At 46.5% G+C, this 12,379-nt stretch overlaps 1 protein-coding gene across 1 annotated transcript in view; it reads right to left on the bottom strand.

Annotated features, from left to right (window-relative positions):
* Positions 1-350: 350 nt before the first annotated feature.
* The window catches only part of LIN28B (lin-28 homolog B), a 74,181-nt gene continuing 62,152 nt past the window's right edge, over positions 351-12,379 (bottom strand). The window contains exon 3 of the mRNA XM_039351086.1: positions 351-2,518. Within this exon, the coding sequence (XP_039207020.1) occupies positions 2,146-2,518 (373 nt within the window). The 3' untranslated portion in view covers positions 351-2,145. The remainder of the gene's footprint in view (positions 2,519-12,379) is intronic.

The following is a 12,379-nucleotide window of genomic DNA, read 5'->3' as shown; positions in this document are numbered from 1 at the left end:
TGGGAGAATGGAAAAAATGTGACAGTTTGATCCTGATCAAATAATATTGTAATGGATGCCCCAGAAGCCACTTTGGACAACAAGGAAGAGCTATTTTCAGGAACTTCAGAAAGGGCCAGCCGGAGTATGAGGTGGCCCATATCGTAGACTCTAGATAGCATCAGAACTGATTGCAGTACTTGATCAACTGGAAGGGATATTGCCCTGAGGACATGTCCTGGGAAAATGGTGAGGCTGTGCATGCCCCCTGTCTGGTCTGCTAATTCCACCTCCAGTACCCATGGAAACTGGTCCATGGGGATCGGGGGGGGGGGGAGGAGGACAGACCATGCTGGGGGTGGGGTGGGAAATAGTGTAATGGATGTCTCAGAAGCTGGTTCAGGCAATGAGGAAGAGCTGGTTTCAGGAACTTCAGAGTGGAACTCTGAGGAACATCTGGAAGGGGGACTCTGAATCAGGAGGGGATGGACAAGAGCAGGAGGAGAGACCAGGAAAGCTGGAGGACTGACCAGACAAGCAACTGAGAATTGGACTCATTGGCTTTTGTGCTGGTTCCTGTGTGAGGTGAATCCTGGGGAATACTATTTGGGGCGCGCAAAGCCTTCAATTAAGATTTCAAACTTTTGTGATGTCTGCGTGGGACAGGATAAATGTACTGCCAGTTAATTGTCTTTCTAATCTCCATTTCTAAAATCAATCCCCCAAGCACCTGGTCGACTCTATAGGCTTTTTAAAAATTCAGCATGTACACAGACTGAAATTACGGTTACATAATATAGCAATTAAATAAGTTTAAGACTGCAATCCTATACACTAATTTTTCTTGAACTTGAGGCTACTGAGATCTTACACAGGATTGCACTGTAAAACAGATGTTGTTCTTTGGAAAGTTAAAAGTTAAAATTCAGTGACATGGACACTGAATTGGAAGATGATACTGCTGCCACCACCACCGCTTTTCTCAAGATTTGCACAAAATGGGTCCAATCAGGTTTTTGCAAAATAGGAGTCCAAATGGCATCTCAATATCACTTTAAACCATTACTTTAACGTTTACATTATCCCATACAATCACCTAATCTGTATATAGGTCATATTGAGTTGATACAGTATTTCAGGTAACACATTCATTGTCTAAAGGGAGGGCAGGGAATAAAGGGGGAAGCACTTTTACTTCTTTAAAACCTTGTGGCAATTCTGAGGTATCTTTAAACCAAGGAATTACCCTTTCAAGCTAAAGACTAAAAACCTCCATCCTCCATTTTTCCACAACAGGAATTGTAATTTCCCTGAATCCTACAAGGATGTATTGATCTATTTAGTACCATGGTCATGGTGACTCTAAGTAGTTAAATATTGTTTGCATTATTGGGAAAGTATGGTTACAATTCATTCCCTCCCCTTCTTTCTCTCCTATAATTAAAAAAAAAGCAATGTCAAAGGAAAAAAAAATCATTCAAAACTCAAACTATTACTTTCCCATGAATTCAAGACATAATATTTAATGTATACATTCAGGCAATGGGCTAGTCTGTACATCAAAATGTCAGATGGTTTATTGCGACAGGAATGAGTTTCTGTGCAGAGTGGGGATATGTGCTGCTTCCCAGCCGTTGGATGGCCGTGAAGAAATAAAAAAAAAAATGCTGACTTCCATTTCATATTAATTGCTGTTTAGAATTAACAAATACTATCATGGGCATTGTCTTAACTGTGGTTTGTTCAAAAAGCCATCATAAATCATAGTTTGAAACTGTTTTTTTTTTCCACACAAGACATGGTTAAGATAAATCACAGAGAACTCAAGCAGCTAAGGAAGCATAGTCTTCCTTAACTCCATAGGGCTGTTCTGGAAAAGAGGGGAAGAAGCAAAGAACATATGCCCAAGAATAATTTAGTCTAAATTTAAAAATCATATGAGATCCTGATGCCCAAACAGTTTAGAAACCCATTAGCCATTAAACACATCTGAAATTTACTTGGAGTGACTGGTTTGCTTTGGTTTTTTGTTTTCAAAAGACCTCCGGTCCACAACAGTAGTTAAAAATTGAGGTTTGCTGCAGGATAATACATGAGATTATTCTCCTTGTGCTTGAATGAGGTAGACATCCCAAGAGGTAATAAAAGGCGGTGATACAACTCTTTTTAAGTCTTTTTTCTTTTTTGAACTGACGGTCCCTTCTGGCTTTGCTCTTCCGGTGATGGAGAAAACTTACTTGAAGCAGCTTCTTGAGGTGACTTTCCTGAATGCTGTAAGATATCTGGCCTTCCTTCCAGAGTATAAGATGGAGAAGTATAGCCATAGGCCCCTCCTCCTCCTTCCCTCAGGAAGGCTGATGTGGAGGGCTGGGTGTCAGCTTCATATCTTCCCTGGTAACTCGTAGGCTGCTGTGGAACAGTTTTAAGTGGACAGTTTGCCACCATGTGCATGATGCTCTGACAGTAATGGCACTTCTTTGGCTGTGGAGGTAGAATACATTCCTTAGCATGATGATCGAAGCCACCACAATTATAGCATCTGCAAAATACAAACAGGGAGATACACCCTTAATTGAATAGGCTCACAAGAGAAATGTTTGATCCTCAATTTAAAAAAAAAAAATAGCAAGGGGCCAGTGCCAAGGACACCAATAGCACCACATTGGAAACGTAAAGTCCTTGGTGCTGTCTGAGCTTGGTTGTTTGTTTGCAGAAGTTTCAATTGCCCCATTAGATAACTTCATCAGTGCAAATTTGGAATTGTTATATTACATGATGCTTTTTGACACTATTTTGGAAAAATCCTTTCTAATATTCCAGGGTTTTTCAAAGTAGTTGGCAAGACTGACTGCTTTGGAATAAGAACCAAGAAGCTTTAGTAAGTGTCTTACCTAGGCTGACAATGTCTTTTTTCCCCTAGCACTGTTAGAAAGGGGTTGTGTCATTTTCTTACTTTTGAAGTATAAATGAAAGGAAAAGAAGCAGTACAATGGAACTTCTTTGTTGTTTCTAAATGGCCATCAAAAGCCATTGGTAAAGACTTAATACCTAAGAAACTGACTGAATCAGCCTGGCAAACATCCATCTATATAGGCTTAGTCTATACATTCATGTCAACTACAACAGTGCTGTATTGGGAGATTGGACATTCTCTCCAGTCTACTTTAGTCCACCAGTATCAAGATAACAGTTGTAATATTTACATAAGTTTTCTTAAAACATGAACAATAGCCAATTTATGCTGGATTCTACTCAGAATACTCAATAAGGTTGTGAGATGTAAAATATGCAAAAAAAAAGTCCTGGATATGGTGCATAATAGTACTGATATCAGGAAATATTGCAAAGTTTATTGGAGACTATTATTATCAATTGTATTCCCTCTCAAAAGAGAACCATGAAGGATAACCATGGTAAGGGGGGGGGGAAATCAATTAAAAGAAATGCAGCAATTTGCTATCATTGTTGAATTCTGTTTCACAGAATCTTTTTTTTTAAATTAATAAGAACAACCCATAACCCAAAATTAAGGAGCTTGTGGTTGCCATCTCTTGGATTTTGAGATAACTTGAAGTTTATTTATTTATTTAAATTTATCTGTATCCCACCTTTATTATTTTTACAAATAAGGCCCCACTCAAGGTTGGGCTGAGAGATGTCACCTTTCATGGCTAAAACAGAACTTGAACTCACATCCTCTTGCTTTCTATCCTGGTGCCTTAACCACTAGATCAAACTGGTTCTCATTCTCATGCTTTTTATTCCTTCCCTTTTTGTTGGAACCACAAATACATCACAAATACATCATCATATCTTGTCTGGGTGATACTAAGATCTCATAGAATTTTTTTTTTTTCAAAAGGGAGGGAGAAACACTTTTGAGAACTTCCTGTGAAATGAATTTGATATCTCTAATACTTCTCAGGTTTGAGGTATATTATACCAAAATAATTTTTTGCAAACTAGTACTGTGAGAACATTACAGAGCTTAAGACAAAACTGTAAGGATTGTAGATGTTTTGAAAATATCTAAAACAAGATAAAGGAAATGATTTTCTTGTGAATCAGTTACCAAGAGAATTGCAATGCGAAGGACAGGTTGCTGTGATTCACTGAGCAATTATCTGTGCATTTACAGATATGGATTTGCATCTGTACAGAATCCCTTATCAGAGCTCATTACAGCTAAGAATGTTGGCAGGAAGACCCCTGCATTTCCAAAAAGGCTAAATCACAGCTGTGGGGCACTGCAAATGGCCATAAAGGGGGGGGGACGTGAATGTTGGTGCATCAAATCTAGATTTTAGGGCGCTTTTTCAAGGTCCTTTGTAATTTTGATCAGTCACTAAGTTGAGGACTGTGTGTACTATGTCTCAACTATCATGATAAAGAATTCTGTGTATGCAATGTAGAAAGAAAACATGTAGAAAAAAAGATAAAAGAAACGTACTTCGGATAAATATTTATTTTATGTGATTTCAGTTTTATCCATTTCAGAATAACCCACTAGAGGGCAGCAACCATCTGATCATTCCCCTCATCCTTGAAGTGCTTTAAAATGTTATTTCAAAAATTATTGACAGAGGGGAAAACCAAGTCATTTTAACAACAGTTTTAAAGATGAAGAAAGGGGCGTTGTCTTACCTGAACGCCTTTTCTCAGTACGGAGATGGAGAATCCACCAATGGGTTTTCTCTGTCTGCCTGCTCTTGAGACCAAGTAGCCAAACTTGACCCGCCCCCTCTAGCTAGGAGATCCAGTCTTGACGAGGGCGAAAGCGGCTGATGCTGGACGAGGTGTTGATTCTCAACCCCTTAATACCGGCCTAACTGACCTAAAGGTGGGTGTGGATTCTCCATCTCCGTACTGAGAAAAGTTCAGGTAAGACAAGGCCCTTTCTCCAGTACAGGAGATGGAGAATCCACCAATGGGACATACCAAAGCCTCCCTATCTCTATGGATGCGAAACAGATAAGGTCGGATCTACATCCCCAGAGACCACCTGCTGAAGGACCCTCCGACCAAAGGAGGCATCCACAGAAGCGAAGCAGTCAATCCTATAATGGCCTACGAATGGGGAGGGCGAGGACCATGTCGCCGCCCTGCAAATCTCCTCGATGGACGCCTGAGTGGCCCATGCCGCAGATGTCGCAGCGCTGTGAGTGGAATGGGCTGTGATATGACTTGGAGCCGGCAGGGAAGAAGACTGGTACACCTCTGCAATACAGGTCCTGATCCACCTGCCTATAGTGCCAGCGGACACCTTCTGTCCCAGGAAAGCTGGATGGAAGGAAATAAAGAGGGCCTCAGATCTGCGAAAAGGCTCCGTGCATTTGATATAACGCAGCAGGGCTCTGCAGATGTCCAGTGTGTGCAACTGCTGCTCCAAGTCATGGGAAGGATTGGGACAAAAATTTGGTAAAATGACTTCCTGTGCCCTATGGAAGAATGAGTTGACCTTGGGCATGAAGGCGGGATCCAACCGAAGGACCACCCGGTCTCGATGGAAGATGCAAAGGTCATTCCTGACCGAGAGAGCAGCCAGTTCAGAGATATGCCTGGCTGACATGATGGCAACCTTAAGAGACAAGGCCCACAATGGTATAATAGCAATGGGCTCAAAGGGTGGTTTTGTTAGAGTGCGAAGCACATGAGGCAGCTCCCAAGAGGGGTACCTGTGTACCACGGCAAGCCTAGTGTTGCATGCACCCTTGATGAAGGCACGTATTCTAGGATGATGAGCTAAAGGAACTGAATCCGCACAAGTGAGCAACGTTGATAGGGCTGCCACCTGCCTACGAATGGTCGCAGGGGCCAGGCCTCTGTCCAGCCCGTCCAGAAGGTAATCTATAATCTGAGGGATGGTTAATTTGTAGACATCCAGTTGTCGCCCTCTGCAAAAAATTTTCCAAGTAGAATCATAAATGCGATTAGTCGCCGAACGACGAGGCCTGAATCATGGTAATTGCCTGTGGTGAGAATAACTCTTGCATCATGATGCTGCGCTCAAGTGCCAAACGGTCAATTGCAACCACTGAGGGTCCGGGTTTTGGAGGACCCCTTGGTGCAAGGACACGCGATGCGGGGGAATCTTCCATGGAGGAGACTGGGAGAGATTCATCAGGTCGGCAAACCAGGGCCTCTGTGGCCAGTATGGGGCCACGAGGATCACTTCTGCCTGCTCTTGGAGCAGTTTGCGGATGGTCACCGGAATGAGCAAGAGGGGAGAGAAGGCATAAAGAAGACCTTGCGGCCACGGGGTCCGCAGGGCGTCCGTCCCCTCCACCCCTGGAAGGTAATAATGGGAGAAGTACCTGGGGAATTGGGCATTGTTCAACGATGCAAACAGGTCGAGTATCGGATGGCTGAACCTGTAGGATATCTCGGAAAAAAGGTCTGGCTGCAATCCCCATTCTGAGGGGTCTACCGTAGAGTGACTCAGAAAGTCTGCCTGCTGGTTCTTGACTCCCGAGATGTGTTCGGCCCTGAGAGAGGCCAGGTTGGACTCTGCCCAGGAACCTAGCAGCTGTGCCTCGGACATAAGGGACTTGGACCTGGTGCTCCCCTGCTGGTTCATGTGGGCCTTGGACGCCATGTTATCCATGAGGATCAATACATGACGGCCCCTGATCCAGTATCGGAATTGGCGAAGAGCTAAATGAATGGCTCTGAGCTCCAGCCAATTGATGTTGTGTCTCAAGTCTGCGCGGGACCAATGGCCCTGAGCAAACTGAGACTGTAGATGGGCTTCCCAACCGAATAGTCGTAATGGTGATGCAGTCCGGCTTCTTGAAAGGTGACCCCTTTATCACCGCTTGTGAGAACCACCAGCGTAGAGACCTAAGGATGTGGACCGGGAGCTTCACCTGGCAGTTGGATGCGCTGGCATTCACTCGTTGGAATGGTAGGAGGAACCATTGAAGATCCCGCAAGTGGAGTCTGGTCCAGGGGAATATGGCTATGCAGGAGACCATCTTTCCCAGAAGCTGGGAGAGTAAGACTAGTGGAACGGTACGGTCCTTGTACACCCGATGAGCCAGATCCCTGATGCTGACCAACCGCTCCTGAGAGAAATAGACCATGCAGTTTGTGGTGTCTATGATGGCCCCCAGGTACAGGAGCCTGGATGAGGGAACTGTCTGGCTTTTTTGGAAGTTGACTGAGAACCCATGCTGTTGGAGGACCTGAATAGTTAGTTCCAGGTCCGACTGGGCTGCCCGGAAGGAGGACACTTAAATCAAGATGTTGTCCAGGTAACACTGGACGCGTACTGGTACCTTCCGCAAGTGGGCGGCTAGTACAACCAGGATCTTGGTGAACACCCTGGGTGCCAAGGAGAGGCCAAATGGAAGGGCCTTGTATTGGAAATGACTGCCCCTGTAACAGAACTTGAGGAACCGCCGGTGAGCTGGATGGATGGGGATGTGGGGAGATACGCTTCTGTGAGGTCTATTGATGCCAGGAAGTCTCTTTGTCTGATGCCTCCCAGAATGGACTGGAGTGATTGCATTTTGAACTTCTTGTATGTGATGTAATAGTTCAGACCCTTGAGGTCTAGAATTGCTCTCCATCCTCCCGAGGTCTTGGGGACCACGAAAAGGATGGAGTAGAATCCCCCTCCCAAGTGGTCCGGCGGTACTGGTTCTATGGCCTGAATCTCTAGAACAGTGGTTCTCAACCTTTTTAATGCCGTGACCCCCAATCGGTCGTAAGTCGAGGACTACCCAACCGGCTGTAACTCGAGGACTACCCAACCGGTCATAAGTTGAGGACATTCCCTGCTGGTAATGCCACGCATGCGTGGTGCCACCCTCTGCACTGGCCGAGGAGTAACTGGCAAGCGGCAGAGACGGCGCAGGCCGACCACAGGCTGGGCCACCAGCTGGCCCAGCCCAAGGGAGGTAAGGCACCCGCCGGGCCCCACGTGCGCCAGCAACCCTCCCTGCGCCTGCCGGCCTCCCCATCTCCCATCCCTGGCCCTCTTTTACTTACATTTTTAGTAGTTGCTCAGCGGGGTGTGTGTGTGTGTGGAAGCTTCCAGACAGCTCGCCTTCGCTGCAGACAACTTGCAGCACCGTTTGCAGAATGGGACTTTTGGTGGGCTCAGCAGGGTAGAGACAGCCTGGACAATTCCTATTGGCTTTTGAAAGCCAATAGAATTAGACTCTATTCAAGAGAGTCTATTCTATTGGCTTTCAAAAGCCAATAGAATAAAAGGGAGTAGCACAACTAAGGAAAAGGGGAAAAAATGGCGGACTATTCAAGAGAGTCTATTCTATTGGCTTTCAAAAGCCAATAGAATAAAAGGGAGTAGCAAAGCTAAGGAAAAGGGGGAAAAATGGCGGACTGCGTTGTTTGGCGACCCCCATGAAATGGTCGTTCAACCCCAAATGGGGTCCCGACCCACAGGTTGAGAACCACTGCTCTAGAAGATGTTGAATGGTCTCCTGCATAAGTCCCTGTTTGAGTGGATCCCAGGAAGTGGGACAGGTGATGAAGTGGTCCGGGGGACTGTCTAGAAACTCCAGGGACAGGCCAAACTGGATGGTTTGTAAGACCCAGGCGTCCGTGGATGTAAGTTCACATTGATGGAAGAAGTGGGCCAGCCTTCCCCCAATGGGAAGTGTGGTGTAAGAGTCACTTGGACCGCCTGTAGGGGCGTCCTGCCCCTCGAAATGGCCTCTTAGATTGGTTCTGCTGCCTGGGCCGAAAGCCCGGCCTGTCATACAGACGGTCATATGGCCTGTCCTGCCTGGGTGTGTATGAGTGGGAGGGCTGAGTAACTGCTGAACCTGCTGCCGGCTGAAAGGACTGTCTATGGAAATAGGGAGTGGGACGTTTGTCGGACCGTTTATTCAAGGGAGCCATGACCTTCCTCTTGTCGTTTTCTACAAGGTACAGAGCTAGGGCCTCCCCAAAAAGATTATTGCCCAGATAGGGGGCAGTTGCAAGACGCCATTTGGCCTTTGCGTCAGCCTGCCAGTGTTTCAGCCATAGCATCCTTCTGACTGTAATGTTGGATGCTAGAGATCTAGAAGCAAAGTTGGCCGACTGAAGCGTCGCGTCCGCAGCATACTCAGTGGCCACCACCATTTTGCTTACGTCCTGGTGAGTCCGAATGTCCTCAGAAGGGACTCTGGCCTGAAGCTGACGAAGCCATAAGAGGGTGGTCCGGACAAAGAAGGATGCACAAGTGGCCGTTTTAATTGCTCATGCCGCTGGTTGATGGGTCTTCCAGAAAGTTTGGTCCCATTTCCTGTCATCTGCTTTAAGCGCCTCCAACATGTCCCCAGCAACCGCAGTTTGGGATACCAGAGGGGTCCAGGCTTCGTCTACCTTGGGAACCTCCAGGGCCTCAGCAAGGTCTGTGGAGGTGCTAAAAATCTTTTTATCAATCCCGCTTACGGAAGGAAAGGAGGAAGGGGAGACCCATTGCTTTTTGATCCCTTTTAGAAAAATAGAGGGACATGGAACGTGATGCTGGGCTGCCACCATTTCAAAAAATATCAGATTTGGACTGGAATCCAGTGTTACCTACGGCTGAGGGAACTGATTGGACCCTATGTTTGCTGTTGATGTGGCCTTGCGAAGCAGGGGAAGAAACAGGGTTGGATTGAACAGATCTCCCGATGGGGAGGGTTCAGGGGGAAGTTCCTCCTCCTCTGATAGATTAAAGTCCAGCTGCTCCTCACCCTGCGGGGATGAGTATCCGCTCATGGAGGAGCGTGCAGGAGATGTGGGTTCCTGAAGTATAGAAAACCCCATAGGAGGGACATAAGGTGGCATGGCCGACGTGGAAGCCCCCTGTCCAGGTGGATGGAAGGACCGTTCTGCTAGAGCATGGTCCACAACCTTGGATAGCAAGGCCTCAAGGCGGCCATTGGAGAAAATGTCTCCGATGACTGGTCACCTGAGCCCTGCAGCCGTTGGCGTGAAAGTGGCCTCTGGAGCTGAACCTGAGACGGTTGCTGTGTGTTGAACCAATTCAGAAGGGGAACTAACTGTGGCGGGCATTCCTGTCAGAGACCACACACCCTCAGCAGAGATTGAAGGACCTAAAGGAAGGTCAAATTCAGGGGCCGCCATTTGATCCGTCTCTAATCTGGCCTGTCTCTGCGCTCTGGAGAACTCCTTCTCCAGAGCCTGGTGCCTACAGCTGGCTTGCTTTTCCGCCAACTTGGAGAGCTTCTTGAGAGTGGCCTTAGCCTTGGATTTGAGCTTGCCTGCTGCCTCCTGTTCAGAGGTTTTGTGCCGGCCATAACTGGAGGATGGAGAGGCAGTGCTCATGGGTTGAGGCATCATGGAGTCCTCCATCCTGGTTGATCTGTCTCAGGGAAACTGAGGCAGAGCTCTGGCAGGCAAGCAGTTGGCGGAAGCGAAATTGGAGCAAATAATGAAGACTGCTCCCCTGACCAGAAAACAATCTATCTGGGCTTTGGTCATGGCAATTGAGGCCGATGCCGAAGGCACGGTTGGGGACCCGCTCTGGGCTCCACCCGGAAGCCTTAGGTGGCCAGTCGTTGCACCAGAAAAGCCGCAATGAAGGGCACAGAGGGCCTGCGAAAAGGCCTGGCAAGGAAAGGATGAGGCTCAAAATGGCGGCTGGGCAATTTGTGGTTGTATTATAACAAGTGATCTGAAACGAAAGAAACACACACCTCAAATGCGGCCTGGGTCAGGCCAACTACTTCGAGTAGGCCTCGTGGGGCCTAAAGAAGCTCCCATGTGGTGTTCAAGATGGCGGCCACCGGGAGTTGCCGTAGCTTATTTTATGCCCAGAGGTGTGCAGCCTGAGAGGGGAACCAAATTCCTGAAAAGTTGAGTAAACTGAGCCACCGATGAAAGACAGAATGACTAGGATGCTGAAGAAGGCTGTTTGCAACCTGGTTGCCTTTGGCGGCGGCCCCAAAATGGCGGCTGCAACTTGTTCTCCACTGAGAACGGCCTCCGCAGGCCTCAAAGACAAAATTTCTGGGTGCTGGGGCGTTGGCAGCGCTAAACGCTGCGCCGGAAAGGTAATTAGCAAGACTGCCTTCGAACAGCAGGAAAAAATGAGGCTCCTAAGGCCGTAATTAAGTACGTTGCCTTCGACGGCAACTAAAATGGCGTCTACGGTTGTCCCCGGCTGCTGGCGATGACTCCGGAGGTCCCAAATTCAAAATTGAATCTCAGACCTGCAGCGTGAAATTCTGCCTGGTAGCTCAAAGGAGGGGAAGAGCGAGGGATATACTCAAAGCAGCACTTTCTCAGAAAGGTTTTTCCCAGAGCCCTGGGGAAAGGCAAAGAAAGGAAAGCTGCAGAGACCTCCCCCAACCCCTTACTCCTCAAATCGTGCGATTTGAGTCAGCGCTGAGCCCAGCGCTGCAGGGAAAAGTAGGGAAGGATTCCAAACTTATTAATTAATTAAATTGTTGAGGGTAACTATTAGGGAAAGGAGAATTCACCAATGGATCTCTAACCTGCTATTTGCTGAGAGAGCCAAACCTGATACATCTTCAAGAGCTTGAGACCAAGTCAAGACTGGATCTCCTAGCAAATGGGGGCATGTCAAGTTTGGCTACATGGTCTCAAGAGCAGGCAGACAGAGAAAACCCATTGATGGATTCCCCATCTCCTGTACTGGAGAAAGTATGATGCAAGATCATATTTTCAAGAAATATGTTTATATACAGTATATATTAACATATCTTTATCTCTATGTCTCTATCTACGTACCTACCTACCTATCATCAAAAGATATCTTAATTCTAAGTCAACAATACTTTTCTGCAATAAATTGGAATTTGAAGTAAAAAAAAATACCAGCCTCTAAAGGAGAATATTTGTTATCTCAGGGCTGAAATGAGGGGATCACTAGCACTGAGCACTCAGATGAGGACAGATTAATTCCAAGATTAACATCAGACCAACAATCAAGAAGTAAACAATACCACAATCAAGGAAGTGCCAAATAAGCCAACAGTAAACAGCCCAATCAAAGAATCTCCAAGACTACTCCCACCAACACTGACAGGACAAGCCACTAGGACAGGGGTTCTCAACTTGGCAACTTTAAGACTTGTGGACTTCAACTCCCAGAATTCCTCAGCAAGCTGGCTGAGGAATTCTGGGAGTTGAAGTCCACAAGTCTTAAAATTGCCAAGTTGAGAACCCCTGCACTAGGAATATAAACTGAGAACAAACCCTAGTCCTTAGCAGCACTAGTGAAGTTACCTAGTTTGGATAATAAGCTGTTTGTAAGGAAACAACCAAGCTCAGATAGCACCAAGGAGCCCACAATATTGGCCTCATATTGTTTATGCTCCTGTAAAAGCTGTAAGTCTTCAAGCATTGCTGAGCAAATACTTTTGAAACAATAGGAACTTTCCAAATAGCAGCTTTCCCACCCACCATTAATTTC

This window comes from Crotalus tigris, unplaced genomic scaffold (genome assembly GCF_016545835.1).
Source record: "Crotalus tigris isolate CLP2741 ecotype Arizona unplaced genomic scaffold, ASM1654583v1 scf7180000018371.15429387391:27106975, whole genome shotgun sequence".
NCBI lineage: Eukaryota > Metazoa > Chordata > Lepidosauria > Squamata > Viperidae > Crotalus > Crotalus tigris.
This window is presented reverse-complemented; position numbering and strand designations above follow the sequence as displayed.